General features: G+C 43.0%; 1 protein-coding gene across 1 annotated transcript in view; it reads left to right on the forward strand.

Moving 5' to 3' along the window:
• Positions 1-368: 368 nt before the first annotated feature.
• The window catches only part of STAM2 (signal transducing adaptor molecule 2), a 102,333-nt gene continuing 75,688 nt past the window's right edge, over positions 369-27,013 (forward strand). Inside the window, exon 1 of the mRNA XM_030209276.1 lies at positions 369-789. Within this exon, the coding sequence (XP_030065136.1) occupies positions 750-789 (40 nt within the window). The 5' untranslated portion in view covers positions 369-749. The remainder of the gene's footprint in view (positions 790-27,013) is intronic.

Consider the following 27,013-nt stretch of genomic DNA (forward strand, 5'->3'; position numbering starts at 1 on the left):
TTTAGAAAGTCTGTGTTGTCTTGTATGACGCTGTTTGTCATGTGCACTAAAGGTTTAAGAATCCCCTCACAACTATTTCCATTTTAACAATGATATCTATCTGCAAATATAAGTGAGATCAAATAAAAATGCTACCAACAATAAAGAACGACAATGTGGATGCAGCACCTCATACTTTTGTTTACTTTGTTCTGGGTATATGGGGATGATGGCTGCCCGGGGGAGCAGGACAAGGAGATTAACCTCATTGGCCTCAGGGTTTTGACGTAATGCCGTCTCCGGTCTCAATCTAATCTCCTTGGTCTCGCAATCGCACCTCCTTCACGTCTTCCTTCTGAGGACCCTTCGTATTCTGCTCAAGCAGCTTCAAGGAATCTCCTTGGGCAGCTTCAATCCGGCCTTGAAGCAACGGGTCGCCGAGGTGTCTAGTATATTGCCTGAACCCCGGCGTGCCCGCCACAAAACCAGACACTAGCCCGAACTTCTCGTTGCAACGGCCGAAAACAGCGACCATTAGTAAAAAGCTTGCGGTGACGATTCCTCGCGGGGGGAACATCGGATCAGGCGGACATCGGACAGCCCGTTCAGTGCGGAAGTGGCGGTGGTGAAAGTTGGCAGGACTCGGAGCCGGAGGAGGAAGCTGTAGAGAAGCTCACCTGAGAGACTTGGACCGGGTAGACTACAGTGAACATCTGCCCTGTACTCTTCTGAGATCTGCGGATCGCTGCCAGCAGAAGTAGCGGGGCGTCATGCCGCTCTTTACGCCCAATCCCTTCGAGCAGGATGTGGGTGAGTGTGTGAGGAGACTGAGGATGGGCCTCCAGTGGCGGTGGTTCCCGTCCTCGAGCACCCGGAGGAGAGTTTCCTCGGATCATGTGCGGGAGTCTGGTCTGCTGTCAGCGGGACGCTGTGTCCGTGGCAGAGGGAGGCAGTGACTGCTTATGTTGTAGGGGTGCGGCGGATCTGTCAGTTCATTTCTTTCTATTCTTCGCACCTTGCTACACCTGTCACCTCTCTGTCTCATCCTTCAAAGAAGGAAGTAGAGAGGATCATTTTTATAATGTATAATACAATATACATTGTAAAAATGTTTGGTAAAAATATTAATTTCATATCTTTGATATTCTTTGCTACTTTCAATTTGAAATTTATTTATTTTTATTTTATTAGGATTTATTTACAGCCTTTTTGAAGGAATTCACTCAAGGTGGTGTACAGTAAGAATAGATGAAACATGAGCACTAGGCAATTAGAGCAGTACAAATATTTGAACAACAATACAAAGTATGGCATGGTATATACTACTACTACTACAAATCAATGACAACACAATGAGGCATATTTTCAAAGCACTTGGCCTGTTTCTATGGAACTTTGGAAGGCTAAGTGCTTTCAAAATATGCCTCAATATGTACTAACTAGAACATTATAATTGGTAGTGAAGGGTAAGGCAAAGTTGTAACATACAGATGAGTAAGAAAGTAGGAAGAATTAGAAAGTAAGGTGATTGATTTGAAGAAAGTTGCACGTGACCAGAAATGTCATTGGGGCATCTATCTATCTATCTGAACAACACTGAAAACTGCCGTTATATTATCCAGGTTTCAATAAAGTCAGTAATGTTTAGTCTGTTATTACAGTATGAATGTACTTGCACTTTGGTGTCATTTAATATGGGAAGTAAGTAAGGGAAACAAAGCAGCAGCCCAGTGAGCACATTATTGTGTGCTTATGTAAAAGATTTGGGATTTTAAAAAAGCTACAAATTTTGAAGTTTAATGAATAAATTGAACATAAGAATTAGCCATACTGGGTCAGACGAATGGTCCATCTAGCCCTGTATCCTGCTTCCAACAGTGACCAATTCAGGTCACAAGTACCAGACAGAATCCTAAATACTGTAGTAGCAAGATTCATGCTACTGAATCCAGGAACAAGCAGTGGCTTTTCCCATATATGTCTCAATAGCAGACTATGGAGTTTTCCTCCAGGAACCTGTCCAAACCTATTTTAAACCCAGATACACTAACCGCTGAGATCACATCCTCTGGCAACGAGTTCCAGAGCTTAACTATTCGTTGAGTGAAAAAAATATTTCCTCTTGTTCATTTTAAAAGTAGTACCACGTAACTTCCTTGAGTGTCCCCAAGTCTTTGTATTTATTGAAAGAGTAGAAAATCGATTTACGCTTACCCCTTCTACACCACTCTGTATTTTGTAGACCTCTCTCATATCCCGCCACAGCCTTCTCCTTTTCACGCTGAAGAGGCTAGCCTCTTAAGCCTTTCCTTATATGAGAGGGGTTCCATCCCTGTAATCATTTTGGTTGCCCTTCTTTGAACCTTTTATAATTCTGCTATATCTTTTTTTAAAAGTTCTCATTATATGGTATATTCAAGAGAATAGGCACAACAAAAGAGAGATTACACAAGCAACTGTGACATCAAGTACACACGGGTTTCTGATCTGCGAATAATACAACAATGAACAGTCTCGCAGTTACATTTTTAGATGCTCGCGAACATACCATACACTTTGCTAGCTTCAACACCAAATATCTTCCATCCTTGCTATATCTTTTTTAAAGATACGATGACCAGAATTTCACAAAATATTCAAGGTATGGTCACATCATGGAGCAATACAGAGGCATTATAATAGTCATTGCCTTGTTTTCTATCCCTTTCCTAATAATTCCTAGCATTGTGTTTGGTTTTTTTTTTGGCCGCTGCCACACACTGGGCAGAAGATTTCAGCATATTGTCCACCATGACACCTAGATTTTTTTTTTTTCTGAAGTACTGACTCCTAGGGTGGGGACCTAGCATCAAATAACGGTGATTTGGATTATTCTTCTCAGTGTGCATCATTTTGCACTTGTCCACATTAAATCTCATCTGCAGTTTGGATGCTCAGTCTTCCAACTTCCTAAGGTCTTCCAGCAATTATTTCAGAATCCGCATGCATTTTAACAACTTTGAATAGTTTTGTGTTGTCTGCAAATTTAATCACCTCACTCATCATTCCCATTTCCAGATTAATAATAAATATGCTAAGTAGCACCGGTCCCAGTACAGATCCCTGGGAGACTCCAGTATTTACCCTCCTCCACTGTGAGAATTGGCCATTTAACCCTACCCTCTGTTTTCTATCCATCAATTAATTCCTAAGCCACAATTGCAACCTATCATTTTGACAGACATTTAAGTTATTTTTTTTATGATGCTTGGACTCAATAAAGAAATTTGTCATTTCCTATACTGTATTATCCTTAGAAACTTGCCAAGTGAAATTGTGATTAAATCTGAAGCCTAAGCCATGAAAATGAGACTATAAAAAGACTAATTTGATACTCACATTGTAGGATCTCTGGGGACAAAAAGGGCAATAGCAAGCTGACCTGTTTCCTTATGCTGTCATTTTTTAAATGTTTCCTGAAAAACTTACAAAATTCACTCTGCATTTTTGTTAACTGAACTGCTGTCATCTTGGAGAGCAGAACCCTAACCCTTCCTTGTCTTATGGCTGGGTGGCTCCCTGTTCCTTGCTGATGATATCACTGGCTGCTGATTACATCAGTGTCCATAAACAAGTTGTTTTACTTTTGAGGGTGAAAAGCTGTCAATAAAAGGAATTTAAAAATGTTTTCACCCTGTCAGGTAATGCATCATCTTAAAAAATAAGATTAATGTGCTGTAACCAACATAAAAAAATCCTTCTGTAAGGATTTGTGGCAACACATATAAAATGCACTTGTGGCCTTTAAACTTCAAAAAATTGACATTCCAAGGCTTATCCCATTTCTTTTCCCTCTTCAATTATGGTTTGAATTTTTATGTAGGCTGTCAACAAAAAGAGCAGACTCTGTAGAACATGCAGTGTTTATTCACTACTTTAGCTCCCAGGTTTATACAAATACGCCCGACACGGCCATGTTTTGTCAAAATGGCTTCTTCAGGGGTGAATGAGCGCCAGCTAGTATGAAATCCAAACTTCATCAAACTGATGAAAACCATATTTTTGACCTGAGCTTTCATGTAGTGAGTCAGACAAGCTTAGTGGTCTCATACTGAATCTTGCAAACTGTTTGCCTTCTTGCGTTCATGAATTTTTAATTAGACATCTTTAATAGGACCCCCATCTAGCTTTCAGTATATGTTGTATCCCTCTAATTGTCAATGGAGTTCACTCAAATAGTTTCTCCTTTCACCTGCACCCTCCTTGTTTGCAGATTTCACATGAATCCTTTGCCGGACTGGCAAGTGTTTTTAATTCTTGCTTTGGAATGTTAAGCCTTGGTTTCCTGTGGGAAGAAGTTTCTGATTTCTCAACATTTTATAAAACTAATTGATATAATTCATTAGATCTAGGAATCCACAACAACAGTCTTCTTGCCGAAGACAACTGGAGTTTTCACAATTGAGAAAACAACCTGATATAAAATACAAATATTTAAATGGATCACAATGAATGGATAGACTAAAGTACAAACCATAACGGAGGGCACTTTTGATATCCTTAGATATTATAGTCTGTGTTTTAATTATAGAGGATCTTGCTATATCTTGGAGGACCTTTTGCCTAAAAGGGGGCTTTGCATGAAGTTTTTTAAGGCTGCCCATCAGTGTATATTTCTTTAGTTGACCTTGGTGGAGAATGTTTTGGCCTTGATGTGGTAGGGGAAGCATTATTATCAACAAGTTTGTTCTGATTTAGGACACTGTTTACCAGTGCTCACTAACGCTAGAGACACCTATATATTCCTATGGGTGTCTCTAGCTTTAGTATGCTAATTTTTTGCACACACTTAAAATGATAGCTCACCTACAGTGTGGCTTCGTAAACAGGGCCCTTAGATTTCTTCAATAAAACAAGTATATGTTTTTTAATCTTTAGTTATAGGTAATTTCAACCAAGTCAAGATGAGAAACTTAATATATAGTTAGCCTGGTCTGCTTCTCTTGTATTATCTTTGTTTGTTTTTTGTTTTTTTTCAGACTATAATCAAGCTTTCCTTCTTTTTCATTTTCCAAATGATTTCTCAGTTTAGAATATTTTTGGAATAATGCAATCAAAAATTCTCTTTACATGTGTAGAATAACCTACTATTTAAAACACTAAAGTGCTAATTTATTTATTTATTTATTTGTTACATTTATACCCCGCTCTTTCCCGCTCGGTAGCAGGTTCAGTGCGGCTTACAAAGTACAGGTTACATGGAGGGGCATAATTGAACGAAAACGTCTATCTCCATGGGCGTTTATCTCTGAGAACGGGTCCGTGAAGGGGCGGACCGAACCGTATTTTCGAAAAAAATAGACGTCCATGTTTTATTCGACAATTTGTGAGCTGGGCGTTTTTGTTTTTCAGCGATAATGGAAAATGAAAGCGCCCAGCTCAAAAACGAATAAATCCAAGGCATTTGTTCGTGGGAGGGGCCAGGAGTTGTAGTGCACTGGTCCCCCTCACATGCCAGGACACCAACCGGGCACCCTAGGGGGCACTTTTACAAAAACAAAAAAAAGGTAAAAGAGCTCCCAGGTGCATAGCACCCTTCCCTTGTGTATTGAGCCCCCCAAATCCCCCTCAAAACCCACTGCCCACAAGTCTACACCATTACTATAGCCCTAAGGGGTGAAGGGGGGCACCTACATGTGGGTACAGTGGGTTTGGGGGGGTTGGACGACTAAGCATTAAGCAGCACAATTGTAACAGGTAGGGGGGGGGATGGGCCTGGGTCCACCTGCCTGAAGTCCACTGCACCCCCTAATAACTGCTCCAGTGACCTGCATACTGCTGCCAGGGAGGTGGGTATGACATTTGAGGGTTGAAATAAAAAGTTGTGAAACATCATTTTTTGTGGTGGGAGGGGGTTAGTGACCACTGGGGGAGTCAGGGGAGGTCATCCCCGATTCCATCTGTTGGTAATCTGGTCATTTAGGGCACTTTTTGGGGCCTTATTCGTGGAAAAACAGGGTCCAGGAAAAGTGCCCTAAATTCTCGCTAAAAACGCATATTTTTCTTCCATTATCGGCGAAAGGCGCCCATCTCTGATCGCCCGATAACCACGCCCCAGTTCCGCCTTCACCACGCCTTCGACACGCCCCCATCAACTTTGTCCGCATCCGCGACGGAGTGCAGTTGAAAACGTCCAAATTCGGCTTTCGATTATACCGCGTTATTCGTTTTTGGGAGTTAAACGTCTGTCTCCCGATTTGGGTCGCAATATAGGCGTTTTTCTTTTTCAATTGTAAGCTGGATAGTATCACAGAAAGAACACAGCTGTAGAATAGTAGAGTTATGATGTGGTGGTTTGGAATAGGTTAAGATAGGTGAGATGGGCAAGGGAGGAGGGAGGTAGAGGTAGGGGTGGTGGGGAATGGGCTCATAGATTAAGTCGGTTCATTTGGGTAGGCTTGCTTAAAGAGGTAAGTTTTTAGCAGCTTTTGGAAGGGTAGATGGTCGTTGACTATTCAAATGGGTCTTGGTAGGGCATTCCAGAGTTGGCTGCCCATAACCGAGAAGTTAGATGCGTAGTAGGTTTTGTATAATTGACTTCTTTAGTCCAAATGTTTAAATGACTTCCACCAGGTCACTGGTGTGACTTTCTTTAAAACCTCATCAGCAAATATGTATTTCTTCAATGAATTAATGATTGTTTTGAAATTTTTTTTATGGTTGGTATGAAAGGATTATTCCTTGTTGCCCATGTCTTAGCCAACTCTTCTTTAGTAGATAAGGAATGACCTGGTACTGAGTATTTTATTTATTTATTTATTTGCTATATTTGTATCCCACATTTCCCCACCTATTTGTAGGCTCAATGTGGCTTACATAGTACCGGAGAGGCCTTTGCAGGCTCTGGTGTGAACAAATACAGGGTGGTGATGTGGTAATATTGCCAAGAAAATGAGCTGTAAATTGTGCTTATTCCACTCATTTTTTTATTATTGTATTTTAACTCTGTTGTTGCCTATTTCTCTTTTTAAGATCTAGCTTAGTTCCTTTCAAATTTCTTCAGGATACTAAAAGGCTATGGAAATAAACTTTAAGATATTCAGCTTTCTTATCTATGCCAGACCAGTCCAAATTACTACTACTACTTAACATTTCTAGAGCGCTACTAGGGTTACGCAGCGCTGTACAATTTAACAAAGAGAGACAGTCCCTGCTCAAAGAGCTTACAATCTAATAGACAAGTGAACGGTCGGTCCGATAGGGGCAGTCAAATTGGGGCAGTCTGGATTCACTGAACGGTAAGGGTTAGGTGCCGAACGCAGCATTGAAGAGGTGGGCTTTAAGCAAAGACTTGAAGACGGGCAGGGAGGGGGCTTGGCGTAAGGGTTCAGGAAGGTTGTTCCAAGCATAGGGTGAGGCGAGGCAGAATGAGCGGAGCCTGGAGTTGGCGGTGGTGGAGAAGGGTACTGAGAGGAGGGATTTATCCTGTGAACGGAGGTTACGGGCGGGAACGTAAGGGGAGATGAGGGTAGAGAGGTAGTGAGGGGCAGCAGACTGAGTGCATTTGTAGGTAAGAAGGAGAAGCTTGAATTGAATGCGGTATCTGATCGGAAGCCAGTGAAGTGACCTGAGGAGAGGGGTGATATGAGTATATCGGTTCTGGCGGAATATGAGACGTGCAGCAGAGTTCTGAACAGACTGAAGGGGGGATAGATGGCTAAGTGGGAGGCCGGTGAGGAGTAAGTTGCAGTAGTCCAGGCGAGAGGTAATGAGAGCGTGGACGAGAGTTCGGGTGGTGTGTTCAGAGAGGAAAGGGCGAATTTTGCTGATGTTAAAGAGGAAGAAGCGACAGGTCTTGGCTATCTGCTGGATATGCGCAGAGAAGGAGAGAGAGGAGTCAAAGATGACTCCGAGGTTGCGGGCAGATGAGACGGGGAGGATGAGGGTGTTATCAACTGAGATAGAAAGTGGAGGAAGAGGAGAAGCGGGTTTTGGTGGAAAGACGATAAGCTCGGTCTTGGACATGTTCAGTTTCAGGTGGCGGTTGGACATCCAGGCAGCAATGTCGGATAAGCAGGCCGATACCTTTGCCTGGGTCTCCGCGGTGATGTCTGGTGTGGAGAGATACAGTTGGGTGTCATCAGCATAGAGATGATACTGGAAACCATGAGATGAGATCAGGGAGCCCAGGGAAGAGGTGTAGATTGAGAAGAGAAGGGGTCCAAGGACCGATCCCTGGGGAACACCAACAGATAAGGGGATGGGGGTGGAGGAAGATCCATGAGAGTGAACTTTGAAGGTGCGGTGGGAGAGATAGGAGGAGAACCAGGAGAGGACAGAGCCCTGGAACCCAAATGAGGACAGTGTGTCAAGAAGTAAGTCATGATTGACAGTGTCAAAAGCGGCGGATAGATCCAGGAGGATGAGGATGGAGTAGTGGCCTCTGGATTTGGCAAGGAACAGGTCATTACAGACTTTAGAAAGTGCTGTTTCTGTCGAGTGAAGAGGGCGAAAACCGGATTGAAGCGGATCAAGGATGGCATGAGAGGAGAGAAAATCAAGGCAGCGGCTGTGGACTGCGCGCTCAAGTGTCTTGGAGAGGAAGGGTAGGAGTGAGATGGGGCGGTAGTTGGAGGGACAGGTAGGGTCTAGTGATGGTTTTTTGAGGAGTGGCGTGACTACAGCATGCTTGAAGGTGTCGGGGACAGTTGCAGTGGAGAGAGAGAGGTTGAGGATATGACAGATGGAGGGGGTGATAGTAGGAGAGATGGTGTTAAGTAAGTTGGTGGGGATGGGATCAGAGGAACAAGTGGTGCATTTTGAGGAGGAAAGAAGGCGGGCGGTTTCCTCCTCGGAGATATCAGGAAAGGAGGAGAAGGAGGTCTGGGTTGGTTGGTTGAGGGAGAGGGTTGAAGGGTGAAGAGGAGGAGGTGGCTTGGTAGTGAACTCAAGGTTGATCTTTTGCACCTTGTCGCGGAAGTAGTCAGCCAGTGATTGAGGAGAGAGTGACGGGGGGGTGGGAGCGGAGGGCACTTTGAGGAGGGAGTTAAGGGTGGCGAAGAGACGACGAGGGTTAGAGCTGAGAGAATTAGTCAATTGGGTGTAATAGTCCTGTTGGCAAGGAATAGTGAGGACTGGAAGGAGGATAGCATGAATTTGTAGTGAAGGAAATCTGAATGGGTGCGAGATTTCCTCCAGAGGCGTTCAGCAGATCGGGCGCAGGAGCGAAGGTAACGGATGCAAGGGGTCAGCCAGGGCTGGGGATTAGTACGCCTTGTGGGACGGGAGGTGGATGGTGCAAGGGTGTCCAGAGCAGAGGAGAGAGTGGCATTGTAAGCGGAGACAGCCTCGTCAACAGACTCAGAGGACATGATGGAGGGGAGGAGATTAGAAATACTAGATGATAAGGTGGGAGGGTCAATAGTCTGGAGATTCCTGGAAGTAGTGGTTAATGTTGGGCGGGGCTGAGGGGGAGGGTGAAGAAGTGTGAAGGTGATCAGGTGATGATCAGAGACAGGAAGAGCTGAGGTGTGGAAATTGGAGGGTGAGCCGGAAGAGGAGAGGACGAGGTCAAGGCAATGGCCATCACGGTGAGTAGGGTTGGTGGAACATAGCTGGAGGTTGAAGGAGGATGTTAGAGTGAGGAACTGAGAAGCGTGAGAGTTGGACAGGTCATCAACGTGTATGTTGAAGTCTCCGAGAATGAGGGATGGAGATGAGGGTTCAAGAAAAACAGAAAGCCAGGCATCGAAGTCGGTGATGAAGGAAGGGAGGGATTTATCAGGGGGGCGGTAAATGACTGCCACTCTGAGTGGCAACGGGTAGAATAGACGGATGGAGTGGGTTATGGGGCTCATTTTCAAAGCACTTAGCCTCCCAAAGTTCCATAGAAACCTATGGAACTTAGCCTCCCAAAGTGCTTTGAAAATATGCCTCAATATATGTCTCCTTGCCAATAGATGGAAGTAGAGGTGAAAAGATCAGAAGGATTAAAGCAAGGTAGGCAATTCTAAGATGGTGGAGAGCCCAGCAGAAACACTGCAACCGCTTACTGAAACCATGATTGCTGAATTGACGGTATTGGTAGTCTATATGCTAGAAATAAAATTTCAAACTTACAAACTATCTATGAAGCATTTGGAGATCCAGCTTATCACACTAGCAGATTGAAACAACAAGCCACCAATACAGATGATATCATGCAACAGGCGCAAGAAGAGGTGGCCTCACTGAAGAACCTTACGCAATCACAAGCTGAAAAACTAGAAGATCTTGGAAAATCGTTCAAGGTAGAGCAACCTCTGTTTTTTTGGATTCTCAGAGACTCTAGGAGAGCAAAACTTGGTGACAGTGTTGGACACTGCTGCCTCAATATGGCATGGAACTTGTTGAGATTAGAGAGGGACCACCGGCTTGTCTGTAATCGAGATGATGCTGTTTGACTGCTCGTAATCTTTGCAAAGTTCCACAACTGTATACAGAAGGTGATCTACTGCATATAATGCCAAAAAGGAAGATATTCTTTACAGTGGAACCCCAATTCATATTTTTCAAGCTTACTCAATTGCTTTGCTGGTGAAATGCAGAGAATTTAGCCCAATCTGTATTAAGAAGTTTGAGCAATGTATCTGATTCATGCTTCTCTATCCAGCAGTGCCACAAGTGTATTACAGTGGGAGCTGGTGTACCTATACCTATGACTCTGTGGACAAACAAGAGGTTTTCACAATTACAGTGAGAGCTTTCAGTCCTACTAATGTGACAGAATCTGTACATTTAAATTTCCTAAGCAGAGGATTACCTCTTTCTTTTTTGCTCTTGGATTGTGAGAGTAGTGACTTAACTCAGCATTGATTTATTTTCTTTTGAGAACTTTTCAGGTGTGAGAGCCTTTTCTTTAACTTCAGCGTTTTTTTTTTTCCCTTTTTCATATTTTACCACCATCGCTGTTATCTTTCTCAGCATGAGGCGATCGAGTTGTTTAAAAGAGTTAAACTATATGCAAGAGTGGTCATTTAGGATCCTTCATTGATGTTCTTTTAGGCCCTCAGAGCCCACATGCAGCTACAGTGAATTGCCTCAGTTGATTACCATAGAAGTATGGTGGCCATATTGGAACACTGTGAATTTCTGTCTGGTTTGCTGAAGAACGTGCAAAGGGAAACAGGATTCAGGAAAGGATGTAAACGTACTATTGCTTGGTTTAAGGTTTAGGCTTATTCTCACTCTTCCTACATGTAGTGGACACAACAATGTATGTTAACCCCAGAAATCTGATTCCTCTCCCCCCCTCCTTTTTACAAGAATAGGTCCAGTGATCCTCCAGGACAAATTGTCATTGTCTTAGATGAAGAATAACTGTACACACAGAGGCCCGAGGGTTCTTTTTCTGGCCATTATTGCTGTGCTCTTAGACAACAATCATCAACAGAAGGAAGGAAATAAAATTAGTTATATCAGAGTTCACATTGCAGAGGCACAGATGTTTCTCTGTAGAGAGATGTTTTTATAAATAAGAAAGAGTTGTTCTTCCATATCTAGATGTTTGCATGCCATATTTTATCAACATGTCATAATTCATGCAATATCCTTCTATACATCAGGAGCAAAAGATACTGATCAAGGCTTTCTAGTATAAAGTCTAGTCTGCCGACATGTGTGATGCATAAGTACATAAGTAATGCCATACTGGGAAAAGACCAAGGGTCCATCAAGCCCAGCATCCTGTCCACGACAGCGGCCAATCCAGGCCAAGGGCACCTGGCAAGCTTCCCAAACGTACAAACATTCTATAATGTTATTTCTGGAATTGTGGATTTTTCCAAGTCCGTTTAGTAGCGGTTTATGGACTTGTCCTTTAGGAAACTGTCCAACCCCTTTTTAAACTCTGCCAAGCTAACCGCCTTCACCACTTTCTCCGGCAACGAATTCCAGAGTTTAATTACACGTTGGGTGAAGAAAAATTTTCTCCGATTTGTTTTAAATTTACTACACTGTAGTTTCATCGCATGCCCCGTAGTCCTAGTATTTTTAGAAAGCGTGAACAGATGCTTCACATCCACCTGTTCCACTCCACTCATTATTTTATATACCTCTATCATGTCTCCCCTCAGCCGTCTCTTCTCCAAGCTGAATAGCCCTAGCCTCCTTAGTCTTTCTTCATAGGGAAGTCGTCCCATCCCCGCTATCATTTTAGTCGCCCTTCGCTGCACCTTTTCCAATTCTGCTATATCTTTCTTGAGATGAGGCGACCAGAATTGAACACAAAGGTGGTAGATGCTTGCAGAAATGTGCTGTATGAAGACAGAAGCCCCTTTTTATTATGACATGACGGCGGGAGTTGCAAAGTAGGAGATGCAGTAAGAAAGTCTTTGGATATGAAAGTTAATCATTGCCCTGAGCCTTGCCTGCATAGATGGGTGTGTGAAAGAGGGTTAGAAAAATACTTGCTGTACCTCAGTGCATACTGCTTTAGTAATTTTCAGGCAGTATATAAGAAATTAAATAAATGAACGTGCATGACTGTCACAGAAGGTGCAGACATCATTATTTCTATAGCTCTCGACATTACTACTACTACTATTTAGCATTTCTATAGCGCTACAAGGCGTACGCAGCGCTGCACAAACATAGAAGAAAGACAGTCCCTGCTCAAAGAGAGGTCTTCCAAAACTTTGGAAAAATAACACCAAATATTTATTTTATTATTTATTAGGATTTATTTACCGCCTTTTTGAAGGAATTCAGTCAAGCCGGTGAACAGTAAGAATAAATGAAACACGAGCAATAGACAATTACAGCAGTAAAAATATTCAAATAACAATACAAAGTGTGGTATAGTATACTACTTACAATATCAACACAATATGAAAAGAGTGAGAAAATACATCCAATCTTCAAACTTGATAGTGCAGCCAATAGGATTTCATGTTAATGGAACAGTGACATATCAGCACAAAAAATATCAGGTGATAAATTGACTATTTGTCATTTGCCAGCAGAGTGGCAAGCATTACTGCTAGCCAGAGATTCTTCAAAAACTCAAAGGGAATTTCCTTAGCGTCCCTCCGGACCGGACCAGGATTGGACTGATGGGTTGTGCTCGCCTACCAGCAGGTGGAGACTGAGAAAAAACTCTGACTCTAGAGAGCCAATAGGAGCCCTGGCCATGTGACCTTAGCCCCAGTATTTTCTCAGTCTCCCAGCAGGTAAGAAGTGAGCCCATTAGTCTCTCTCCTTTTCTCTTTAGATATTACAGATATTTGTGATAATTCTTCTGTGCCTGGAATCTTATTTAGAGGCTTGACAGGGTTTCCTTTCTTTTCTTTCTTTGACAGCCTCGGGGGTGTTAAACTCAGGTGTCTCGAGTCCACCCCCCTTCCTCCCCATCTCCCTGGCTTAGCAGGGAAGGGCCGTCCCTTTCTCTGGAAAGGTGTACCGTCTTTGGGAGAGGCAGCCACTTTTAACAGGCAGCTGCTTTAAAAGAATTAAATCAAATAAAAGGAAATTCAAAGAAGCAGCCTTTCTTTCCCCAGACTTCTAACGAGCAGGCAGCTCCAGTGTTTTATTATGATTGAGGGGTTATAAAAAAAAAAACAAAAAAACAAACAGAAGAAAATAATTCAGTATCTGTGACTTTATACAGCGATTTTTCTCGTCAGATTTAATTTCCTCCATTTTCTTGCGTTTTGGCGGCGGCAGTTTAAACAAATGAAAAAAAAAAAAAAAGAAAGGTGCGAACCGTGTAAGCGCGGCCACCTGTTTTTTCCGATATGGCTTAAAAGTTCAAACAGCTGCTGTCAGTCAGCGTCGCGCAGTTCACGCAGCCGGAACGTGTAAATTTTGCTCTTCCTTCAAGGTTTCTTCGGGTCCGGTGCTGCCTCCAGTTTTTTCGGGGCCTTTTTCGCCGGCTGTTGTTTCTTCGCCGTTCCACTGGGCTCCGCTTGTTCGGAGGTGTCGGGCGCGCTGTCGACGATCGCCACAGGGCCAGTGAAGCGAACGGCAGCCATTTTGTTTCTCCCTCCATCTTATTAGTCGGGGATCTCTCTGCTGAAGGTAAGGCTGCAGTTCATAGAGCAGTTCGGCTCCAAGATGTGTACACTTTTGTATGTGCTGAACGGCGTATTCTAAAATGCTCTTCACATCAGCAGGCAATATTTGGTTGAAAGGGGGCTCCTTTCATATATGGATATATAACAAGCTTTTCTTCTTTTAAATTTCTATGTATCACGGGGCTGTTAACACTAGTTTTTTCTGGTGCTCAGTCATTTTTCATTGCCTGGTGGAAAATCTACATCTTATCATAATATCATAATTCATTTCAAGCATTTTCCTCAATAGCTGTAATATTATACAGTGTTTTAAGAACTTTAGAAACTTTCTCTATAGGCATAGAGTAAATTTCTGTCTTTCTCATTCCCTGGTGAATAGGACTACATTGTCTAAGAGTCAATTGATTGGTACTTTGCAATTCTGACCATAATATCTTAGTTCCTTTCAAGCATTTTACTCCATGCCTATGATGTTATATAGTGTTTTAAGAACTTAACAGACACTCTCAATGGCTGTAGTGTTATACAGTGTTTTCTTTTTCCGACTTTAAGAAGCCTTCTCTAGAGGCATACAGTATATTGTTCAGATGCCATGGGGATATATCAGCTCTTTCATATTCTCTGAGGGACAGTCCTGTCTACCAAGCTCCCAGTCACTCAGCTGCCTTAGCAGGCATGCTTTATTCATGTCTTCCCTTCTTTTCCAACTGCCTTGAAGCCTCTCATTTTTCATTTTAGCTTTCTTTTGGTTTTTACAGGACATATGGTCACTTAGAGAATAAAGTCATCCTTTGACTTAAAGATAGTGGACGATCCTCAAACCATCTACTCGTGTTTGTCTCTACTCTATCAGTTCAGCATTGGCAGATTATAAACATCCTGGTTTGGTCCAGTATGCCTATACATACCATCTGCTATCTCTTCCTCTTCCTTAGAGACCTGATGTTATATCAAGCTTTCTTGAATTCAGATACAGTCTTGTCTACACTGCCTTCACCAAGTGGCTGTGGCACAACTTCACTTTTTTCGTTACAGGTAATTTCCAAGTTTGTCCTTTTTCATTTTCATTCTATGCGCCTTCACTCCAGAGTGTTCTTTCAATTGGAAGGGGATTCACTCACTTCCTGTGTATTTATACCATAGGTACATAAGTATGGTTATGCTGGGTAAGGCCTAAAGTCCATCAAGTCCAGCATTCATATCTAATGGGCATAGGTACATAAGTTTTGCCATTCTGGGGAAGCTCAAATGTCCACCTTTCTACAGCCAGAACAGCATTAAAGAAAAGGAAAAAAAAAAAAAAAAAAAAACCTCTCACGAGAGTATCGAACAGAAATCTCTGCTCCAAAAGCAAGGCTTTGCAGTAATTCTGCAAACTAACGCATACAATATTTGCCATGGCTGTTCACCACTAGGAAAACCGGGGACCCTGGGCCTAGGTTCGGTGTTTTAACCTGAAACAAGCTCAACATTCATATCTATTGGGTGTGAGTCTGGTACTACTACTACTACTTAACATTTCTAGAGCGCTACTAGGGTTACGCAGTGTTGTACAAATTAACAAAGAAGGACGTTCCCTGCTCAAAGGAGCTTACAATCTACATCTCAGTGAGGGAGGACGCATGACCGTGGTACGTGGATTAGTGGTATGTGGATTAGGGAGATCCAAGAAATTACAGGCCGGTGAATCAGACGTTCATACTGGGACAATTGTTTTCTGTCCGGAGCGTACTACCATAGCTGGTGGACTCCTATATTCAGAACTTTCTATATTCAGAACTTACCCAACTATGGAACGCCATAGAGATAGGGTTGGAGTTTGTAGCCCTATTTAACTGGTGTCCTTGGTCACCCTTCCTCTTCTCCTCAGGATCCAGAGAATGGCTAGTTTTTTGCTTATGCATTAACCGGTCATTTTCAGCAGTACTCTCTCTTCCGTTCTTTTATAGATCTAAGAGGATGTTCATTGCGCTCTTAGGGTCATTTCATTCTTACCTAGACGACTGCCTAATTGGAGAAAGTCTTATCAGCAGAGTTCTCAGGTCACGCACCGGGTGTTGCATTTCTTACAGTCTCTAGGTTGGGTGGTGATTGTAGCCAGGCCTCTCATTTGATCTCTCATCAGATATCTCTGATTTTCTCTTTGTTTAGTCAGGTTGGCGCACAGTCTTTTGTCTCCTCTGCAAACATCCCAGTTTATATTTTTCTTGGTGACCTTGGGCCTTCGGCCATTTCCTCGCTCTATTCTGCAGAATGCAATTTTACTTTCTAATGCCCAAGAAGGAATTTTCCTTCATCCTATTGCGAATCTCAGGGTCATCAATCGCACTATTTAAGTGTCATCTAGTTATCTCAAGAACCTTAGTTCTGTCATTGGGATGCTTCGTGCAGTACACTTTTTGGCAGAAGCTTGTTTGTATATATTTTTTTTCTGGGGGACCTCAGCAATTCGTTTTACCTTCGGGTGAATTTTGTTTTACATAAGTACATAAGTAGTGCCATACTGGGAAAGACCAAAGGTCCATCTAGCCCAGCATCCTGTCACCGACAGTGGCCAATCCAGGTCAAGGGCACCTGGCACGCTCCCCAAACGTAAAAACATTCCAGACAAGTTATACCTAAAAATGAGGAATTTTTCCAGTCCATTTAATAGCGGTCTATGGACTTGTCCTTTAGGAATCTATCTAACCCCTTTTTAAACTCCGTCAAGCTAACCGCCCGTACCACGTTCTCCGGCAATGAATTCCAGAGTCTAATTACACGTTGGGTGAAGAAAAATTTTCTCCGATTCGTTTTAAATTTACCACACTGTAGCTTCAACTCATGCCCTCTAGTCCTAGTATTTTTGGATAGCGTGAACAGTCGCTTCACATCCACCCGATCCATTCCACTCATTATTTTATACACTTCTATCATATCTCCCCTCAGCCGTCTCTTCTCCAAGCTGAAAAGCCCTAGCCTTCTCAGCCTCTCTTCATAGGAAAGTCGTCCCATCCCCACTATCATTTTCGTCGCCCTTCGCTGTACCTTTTCCAATTCTACTATATCTTTTTTGAGATACGGAGACCAGTACTGAACACAATACTCCAGGTGCGGTCGCACCATGGAGCGATACAACGGCATTATAACATCCGCACACCTGGACTCCATACCCTTCTTAATAACACCCAACATTCTATTCGCTTTCCTAGCCGCAGCAGCACACTGAGCAGAAGGTTTCAGCGTATCATCGACGACGACACCCAGATCCCTTTCTTGATCCGTAACTCCTAACGCGGAACCTTGCAAGACGTAGCTATAATTCGGGTTCCTCTTACCCACATGCATCACTTTGCACTTGTCAACATTGAACTTCATCTGCCACTTGCACGCCCATTCTCCCAGTCTCGCAAGGTCCTCCTGTAATCGTTCACATTCCTCCTGCGACTTGACGACCCTGAATAATTTTGTGTCATCGGCGAATTTAATTACCTCACTAGTTATTCCCATCTCTAGGTCATTTATAAATACATTAAAAAGCAACGGACCCAGCACAGACCCCTGCGGGACCCCACTAACTACCCTCCTCCACTGAGAATACTGGCCACGCAATCCTACTCTCTGCTTCCTATCTTTCAACCAGTTCTTAATCCATAATAATACCCTACCTCCGATTCCATGACTCTGCAATTTCTTCAGGAGTCTTTCGTGCGGCACTTTGTCAAACGCCTTCTGAAAATCCAGATATACAATATCAACCGGCTCCCCATTGTCCACATGTTTGCTTACCCCCTCAAAAAATGCATTAGATTGGTGAGGCAAGACTTCCCTTCACTAAATCCGTGCTGACTTTGTCTCATCAGTCCATGTTTTTGTATATGCTCTACTGACAAACAAGGCGGAGAGAGCTATGTTGGTCCTTGCCATGGCAATGGGTTATGTCATCCGCCAAGTAGGAGTTAAGAGTATACTCTTGAGTTTGTACTCATTTTTTCTTAGTTGTGTCACCCTGCATTTAGGTGAATGGACTCTCATTTTTTCAGCCTTACTTCCTCACTGCGACACTTCAGGGCTATCTCTTTTTGCCTTCAGGCTCACGAACATTTCTTGCTTCTTCCGTTCAGCAACAGTCTTGACGGAGACAGGGACAGATGCCAACGTCCAGCAGGGGTTTTTCAGCCTTCTTTATGCGTTTCTTCCATCATCTCACTAGGAGTTTACGCAGAACCAAGGCACCCTTCTACATCCGGACCCCCAGTCACTCAAACTTATGGCGTGGTTACTGGGTCTGCAACATCTTTGATATTTTCGCAGGAAGTACTTCAAGTTTTAATTGCTTCCAGACAGAAATCTACATTAAAGTCCTATGAATCAAAGTGGCGACGGTTCACTCTGTGGTACTCCTCTCGCCACTTCATTCCACAAACAGTATCCATTTTGCATGTTTTGGAATATCTTCTGCATCTTGCGAAATCTTGTCTGTCTTACTCATCCATTAGAGTTCATTTGGCAGCTCTATCAGTGATGCATGATACTGTTGACAACCGCACGCTTATGCAGCATCCACTGTCAAAGCGGTTTCTTAAAGGAGTCCTGTACCTGTACCTCCCGCTTCGTCCACCAGCTAGGTGAACTAGGTGAACAGACTCTTAAAGTTCTGTTTTCTAGTAGCCATAACTTTTTCTATAAAGTTTTCCTCTTCAAGCAGTGTTTCCCAGTAGCCATTGCAGCAAGTAGATCTATGTGTGGAATACTTCTACGGTTGGTAACGTCTTTTCGGTCTGCTGTAGTTTAAAGTTTTCACCTTTCCCAATCGGTTTTTTCTTATTGGTTTTGTCCTTCTAGCCAGTAGGCGTAAAAGTTTTTCATTGTTTCTAACCCGCTATATCGCGAAGGATCAAGGAAATGAGAATGTCTATTTCTCTTCTCGCTGAGAGGGCAGTTCCACAGCGTATTACAACATATTCCACAACTTCAGAAGCGGGCTCTATTCTTACTACGGCGATTTTTGGTGCTCTCGGTGCACATTGGTAAGTTGGCAACTTAGTCCTAGTTTCATTTTATTTTGCTCATTGGGACACACTACATGTTATTTGTCGCCAGGTGGCCTATGCAGCATGAACATTTCTCTGCAGTTTTCATAGGGTCCCTCCCTTCAGATTACTGCTTTGGTACTTCCCATCAGTCCAATCCTGGTCCGGTCCGGAGGGACGCTAAGGAAGGAGAAATTAGATCTTACCTGCTAATTTGCTTTCCTTTAGTCCCTCCGGACCGGACCAGGCCCCTCCCATGTTCTCTCTACTCTTTAGCTTCTTTTATTAAGTAGGAAGTGTATTCAGTAGGAAGTGTATTCATTCCTTTACGATTCGTGGAACAATACTATATATATACAGAACTTTACGTGGTCTATACCACTTCTCTGGTGGTTGCTGGTGAGCTCAATTGCTGGAATCTATCTATAAAACCTTAAATACGCCATACCACTTCTCTGGTGAGAGTTGTGGCTGAGCTCAGTTGCTGGAATATCTATAAAACCTTAAATATGATTTATCACTTTTCTGGTGAGAGTTGCTGGTAAGCTCAGTTGATGGAATATATATAAAATCTTAAGTGGGCCATACCACTTCTCTGGTGAGAGTTGCGGGTGAGCTATATTATACGTGAGCCATACCACTTCTCTGGGGAGAGTTGCGGGTGAGCTATATTACATGTGAGCCATATCACTTCTCTGGTGAGAGTTGCTGGTGAGCTATATTACATGTGAGCCATATCACTTCTCTGGTGAGAGTTGCTGGTGAGCTATAGTACAAGTGAGCCATACCACTTCTCTAGTGAGAGTTGCTGGTGAGCTGTAATACATATCGGGCCATACCACTTCTCTGGTGAGAGTTGCTGGTGAGCTCTGATACTTGGCATTGCCGAGTGCTTTGTGGCTGCTAGGATTCCATACGGCACAGAAGGTCTTTCTTTCTTTCCTGCTTTGTTATTCAAATACTGAGGCTAAGGTCACATGGCCAGGGCTCCTATTGGCTCTCTAGAGTCAGAGTTTTTTCTCAGTCTCCACTTGCTGGTAGGCGAGCACAACCCATCAGTCCAATCCTGGTCCGGTCCGGAGGGACTAAAGGAAAGCAAATTAGCAGGTAAGATCTAATTTCTCCGTTCTGTTCACATTGTGATGTTCATTTTGACTATAAGAAGAAAGGAAGCTGTGATTATTTAGAAAGTACTTTTCGTAAAAGTCCACAATGCCCTTTGTTGCTGGAGACATGGGCAGTTTTTGATTTGAATCTGTGATGGCTTGCTCCTAAGGAAAGATACAAAAACAGGGTGCCTTGTTGAGCAGTATGATAGTCAACCAAAACGGAACTTGAGTCAGCAGTTTGGAAAATATGCACGACTCAAACCAGATAAATCGAGCAGTCTCATTATATTCTTAAATGTGCAGCTTGAATTACATTTTGAATGTGTATATAGTCGGACCAAAAAGACTAGACAAAACCCCTCCTTTTCAGACCTATCGAAATTGTAGTTCCTCCCTGCCCTTTCTCCTTCATTTTTCATTGTTTATCTCTCTGTCCTGTAACTTTTAGATTGTAACACACCTAGACATGCTTTTTGATGGGCGGGATAGTAAATTCTGAATAAACTTGAACTATATATGTGAACTTATCACCAAAGGCTTCAGGGAGAGAACTTAATGCATTTTATTAATCTTGCAAATAACCATAATCAAGTACAATAAAAATGGCAAACGTATCATAAAGTTAAATCATATATAATTGCTCCAAATTCTAGAGATTTAAATGAGCATTTGAGCACATAAATTATCATTAATAATTTATGTGTTCAAATGCTCATTTAAATCTCTAGAATTTGGAGCAATTATATATGATTTAAGTTTCTAATTGGATTTGCTCTAAGCAGTTTTGTAATTGTTTGTTATAAACGTATCATAAAACAAACTACCACCACTTTATTTCAGTGTGGAAAAGCCTGTACATAAAACAAGATTTCAAATGCTTTCTAAGGTCAAGGTAACTGTGTATAGAGCGCCTCTCCAATGGCATATTATTCCATTTCTGCCAATCATATATTTGGTATAGATACAGCAGAAGTCTGGTTCCCATCCATTGAAATGTATAATTCTGTATCAGCCGCATAAACATTCTACCCAGTGCCATGCCTGTTGATCACGTCTATTAAAGGTATTAAAGATTAAGAGACCTGGTGCCAATTGGAAGCCTTGTGGGACTCTTTCATTGTTGTGCAGACTGATGTATAACCATGTTCCCAAAATACACAGTAACTTCTGTTCCAACAAAAAGATCTAAAGCAGAGGATCTTAACCTAATCCCCGGGATGCAGTCAGCTGGCCAGGTTTTCAGGACATTCACAGTGAATATGAATGATTTACATTTGCACACAGTGTAGGCAGTGCATGCAGCTATCTCTTTCATGCACGATCATGGTGGATATCCTGAATACCAGCCTGGCTGAACATGTCCCAAGGACTGCATTGAGAACCGCTGATATAAACCAACACCGTTCTACAAATTCAGTATTTGCTGTTCTCTAAAGTAACAGGCCATGCATATTCCACTGTAACCAAGATAACAGACTAATAATATCAAAGAGGTATTCTTTTCCCTGTCCACCTACCTCTGAATGCCACCCAGAGATGCAGACAAAATTCTATACACCCTCAACCCTCCTACATTTTTCAGACTTCTCATCTACCTAACCACTTACTCTGGAATCATTACATGGCGATTGACTAGCATGCTTGGGTGCGGCTTCCCTACTACAGATGCTGGGTCCCCTGATCCTTAGTTATTTATGTTTCTTCTCTTTAGTCACTGAGGGCTAGATGCACTAAACCTTAACGACCCTCTAACAACCCTTTAAGGAAGGAAATTCCTAACCGTTGCATGCATTAAAGGCCTTTTTCCTACGAAGCAAGCAGCTAACAAAAACGGAATGCAAAGGAGAAACTACCATTGAAATGTGGACAATTCGGAATGCACTAACCATACCAATGATTGCAACGAATCATTTACCGTCAGAAATTTTACGTGTGCTCAGACCTGTCGTTAAGGCCCCCTGCACCATAAAAACCCAAGCCAGCATGTTTAAAAAGAAAAGTGAGATACAAACACTGTGGCTCTCCGCTTTCCCCTGCATCATTACAAAAGAAAACATACTGCTTCTCCCTGCAGCTTAAAAATCCTGTCTCTCCCCTTCTACTACTACTTCTACTTAGCATTTCTATAGCTCCAACAGCTTTGAAAATTAACACCCTAAAGCCAATTTTCCCAGTACTGTAAACAAACTGCAAAGAGGTCTTTTGTTTCAAAAGGGGATTTACGAGGGTCGGTTGTTCTTTTTAGAGTTATCTTCAACTGCACTCTTCTGCTAGATCAGACAGCTAAAAGGCTTGCAGGTCGGGATCCCCCCTCACACGCCCCAGTCTGACGTAAGCAACCTACGTAGGTTTAATAGGTTTGTGGCTGCTCTGCGCATGCTTAAGGAGCAAATTAAGGACGGGGATAACGTACGCTTGATACATTGTACTTTTCAATACCGCATCGAACATTTCTGAGCTGTTTTTTTGTGCATTCTTCGTTGTTTCAAATTCGTTAAGCACTTTTACGATTTAGATTTTTTAACGTTTGGTTGATGCATCTAGCCCTGAGAGAGTTCCTTTGTGTTTGTCTGACTTGCTGATATGCAGTGTTGTGTTCATGTATTTGTATGTGTGCTTCAGTTTAAACTTTCCAGTACTGCGTGATCTTTGCACAAGTTTCTCTCCTTGTGCCATTGTACGTGAACTGTGCCACACTTCAGACTCTTGGGTGTGGTTGGGTTTTATATGCAATGCGTACTCACTTGATATTACTTTGTAAAGTAAGCCTGTTTTCTTGATGTGGCTAAAACCTGTTGTATTATTGTTGCATTGTGTTTTTTTTCCTATCGTATAAATTCTATTTTCCTTTTGTAAATGTTTTTCTTCATACTGTATGCAGTTTGCCCCCTTTCTTTTTCTATTTTCTTTTGCACAATGGTTTGAGAACTGTAGTGATGTGAAAAAGGTTTTCTCCCTCCTGATTTCCCTTACTATCATGGGATCTGACTTTTCACAATGATTGGGGGTGCTGAACCTATCACAAATTACCCATACTTGGACAATGGAAGGCATTTGTTCAATATTGGGGGTGCTATTGCATACATTTTACATCAAATGTAATATTAGACAAAAGGAACCTAACATATAACACAGCTTTTAAATTATTACACCATTTATTTAAAGAACAAAGTTATTCAACACACATATCACCCATGTAAAAAAAAAAAAAACTGTTCCCTTAGTTAATCACTCAACCAATTGATCACATTTAATTGATAATTAGATTCATCTGGTTGAACGCAGTGAGGCTTGATTGCAGCTTGCCCTGTTGAATCTAAACCTTATCACAACTGAAGTAGTCACCATGAAGCTTCCACAAGAATGTTAATGCCACAATCCAAGGACATCCAAGAGATGAGAAAAAAAGTTGTTGAAAATTATCAGTCTGGAAAAGCCATTTCTAAAGCCTTGGGACTCCCATGGAACCACAATGAGAGCTATTATCTCCAAATGGAGAAGATTTGGAATGGTGGTGAATCATCCAGAAGTGGCCAGCCTGCCAAAATTACTTCAAGGGCGCAGTGACAACTTATCCATGCAGTCACAAAACATCCCAGAACAACATCCAGAGACCTGCAAGTCTGCTCTAGTCTCAGCTAAAATCAGTGTTCATGACTCAACAATAAGAGATAAGGCAAAAATGGGATTCATGGGAGAGTAGCAAGGAAGTTCTGCTGCAGTCCAAGAGTATCATCAATGCTCATCTCATATTTGCAAAATACAGCTGGATGATCACCAAGCCTTTTGGGATAATGTTCTGAGAACAGACGAGTAAAAAGTGGAACTCTGGCTAACACTGGCCTATTATGTGTGGTGTAAAGCAAATATAGCATTCCACAGTAAGAGCATCATATCAACAGTCTACCATGGTGGGAGTAGTGTGATGGTATAGGGATGCTTTGCTGCCTCAGGACTTGGAAATCTTGCCATTATTCTGCACTTGTCACGTCTGTGGCCGTGACCACCCTCAGACTTACCTCATTTCTGGGGGCCAGCGGCTGTGCTGGCTTCTCTCTGTGTTTGTGTTAGTCTTGTCTCTGTCCTGGTGTGCTGGCTGCTTCCAGCATGAACTTGATTGCTTCACTAGACTCACCTGTGTGGGCTATGCCTCTCTAGGGAGCCAGCATCTAAGATGGCTGCCACCGGCTCTGTGCCAGCTTCCAAGATGGCTCCTGCTTGTCTTTCCTGTGGGCTCACTTCCTATGTGTGTCAAGCCTCTATTTGGGGTCAAGGTACTTCCTGCTTCTGTCCTGCTGCTGGTGACCTCATCAGTGAGAGTCTTCATAAGGAAGTGCTGTGCTGGCATTCTGGGCCTTTGAAAGTGTTATGCTCTTAGGCCAGGTCAGGTTAGTAAGTGTCTGCTGCACTACTGCTTAGCCTCTCTCTGGGTTCCAGCCCAGTTTCTTTCTGTGTCTGTGTCTCTGTTGTCCTTCCGTGGGGGGTCTTCCCTGCCACTGTCTGTCTGTGGACTGCGGGTTCTTCCTGGCTTACCCTGTGTTTGGGGTGAAGCCTCTGTTCCTGGCTTACCCTGGGTTGGGGTGAAGCCTTTGTCCGGGTTTGTTCTCTGTCTGTATGCGAAGCCTCAGCCTTTGTGGGTTCCCCAGTCAGTGTGTGGAACGGCTGTGGCTTCAGACCCTTGGCCTGTTCTTCCTGGTTACTCTGTTTGCTGTGCTGCCTTCCCAAGACCCTTGGCCTGTTATTCCTGGTTTGCTCTCTTTACCCTGAACCCTGCCTTGCCTAGCCTGTGTGCCTTCCCTGCTTGTATATCCTGAATCCTGTATCTGTCTGGCTAGTGTGTTTTCCTGGGTGATTTCCTGTATCCTGTCTCCACCTAGCTAGAGGGTGTACCCTGTGGGTATTCCCGGATCCCCATTCTGCCTAGTGTGTTGCTGCCCTAGTCCTTGCTCCTGTTAGCTTCTGTACGCCTTGTGTTCCTTGGTCTGTCTTCTGGGTCTTGCTAGTGGCTGTGCAGCAGCACACTGTCCGAGTCTAGTTCCGTGCCCTGTTGCCCTCGTGTATCCCAGACCCAGGGTGGGTCCTCTGGATCTTCAGTTCCTGCCTTATCCTGCAAGTCCTGCCGGCCGCCTGCACTTCGGAGCTCACCTCCGGAGGAACGGTGGCTAGGTGCAGGTGAAGCTGTTCCTGTCTCATCTGTTCTAGTTGCCTGCCTTGTACTACTCCAGTCCAGAGTTCCAGTACTGCTCTTCTGTGTTTCCAGTCCCGAGGTGGTCTTGCCTGCCGCTGCTGCTCCTCGGCAGTGGCCCAAGGGCTCACGAACTCCAGTCCTGCCTCGAGGACCTGACAATGCCAAGGCCCTCGAGAACGCGACAGCACTGAACCAGAAAATTCTTAAAGAGAATGTCCTGACATCTGTCAGTGAGCTGAAGCATAACTGGGTTATGCAGTAAGACAGTGATCCAAAACACCAAAGCAAAACTACGTTTGAATGGCTGAGGAGAAACAAAATTTAAGTCAAAGTCCCGATTTGAACCCTATAGAGATGTTGTGGTAGGAGCTGAAACAAGAAGTTCAGGCCAGAAAACCAATGAATGTGTCTAATTAAAGCAGCTCTATAAAGAAGAGTAGGCTAAGAATCTTCATCGATGTGAAAGACTGATAGAAAGTATTTTGCAGTTATTGGTTGCACCAGCGTTAGCAGCAGTCATTAAGTTTAGGGCTTCGTGCAGTCACTTTTTCACAGGGGTGATAAAGGTGTTGGATAACTTCATTCTTTAAATAAATGATGTAATAATTTAAACACTGTTATGTGTTTAGTCAGGTTCTCTTTGTCTAATATTAATTTTTGTTTAAAGATCAGAAACCATTCAATGACATATGCAATAACAGGGGGAAACAGGAGAAGGACAAAACTTTTTCACATCATGTTGTAAGTGAAGGTCCTTTTAGATACGACACTAAGCTACGGTAAAAGAGGCCCTGCAGTGTTGTTGGCGTGTGGATTTGCCACATGAACGAGAACAGAGCAGCTGTTGTGGAGGTACTACTGACAACAAGCGTCCTGAGAAAGTGAGAGAGGATTAACAAACTGGGGAGCAAGCTGACTTGGGGTGGGGACAGGATGGTAGGGGTCAGAGGAGTTGAGACTGACTGACTGAAATGGAGTTGGGGAGAGTGCATGGGGTGGGGTGGGGGAAGAATATGTAGAAGAGGGGAGGAGAAATTGAGGGAACTTGTTGGGGAAGATGAGATGGGCTGAGAGGGAAAAAGTAAAAGTAAGGAGTGAGTAAGGGAAAACAATTTTAACAAAAGAAAAAAAAAAGAGTGCACCTGAGTAGCCAGACTTACAGTAACATTGGAGGGGAAGCCTCCCAGATAGGTAATTGCATTGGAGGGCCCCTTCTTGTCTGAAGGCTTAGAGCACTTGGCTTCCTTGTTCGGTGATGGTCATGGTTTTCACACTGAATATTTTTGTTTTTGCTAAAGTGGCCCCTATGTGAAGAATTGTTTACAGAAGTAATTTCACTATTAAGTAAATTTGAAAGCTAATAACATTACTAAAGTATATTTACTACTACTAATCATTTCTATAGTGCTACTAGATGTACGCAGTGCTGTACACATTATATACAGGTACTTTCTCTCTCCCTAGGGGGCTCAGTTTTTTTTATACCTGGGGCAATGGAGGGTTAAGTGACTTGCCCAAGGTCACAAGGAGCTGCAGTGGAAATTGAACCCAGGTTGCCAGGATCAAAGCCTGCTGCACTAACCATTAGGCTACTCCTCCACTCCTGTACCCCTGAAAGAGTGCAATCTTGTGCAGAGAAATGCAGACTGATGCAACCAGTTAAGAACCTGTTTAATCTTTCCAGAGTAGCGAGAA

The sequence above is a fragment of the Microcaecilia unicolor genome, chromosome 7 (genome assembly GCF_901765095.1).
Source record: "Microcaecilia unicolor chromosome 7, aMicUni1.1, whole genome shotgun sequence".
Taxonomy (NCBI): domain Eukaryota; kingdom Metazoa; phylum Chordata; class Amphibia; order Gymnophiona; family Siphonopidae; genus Microcaecilia; species Microcaecilia unicolor.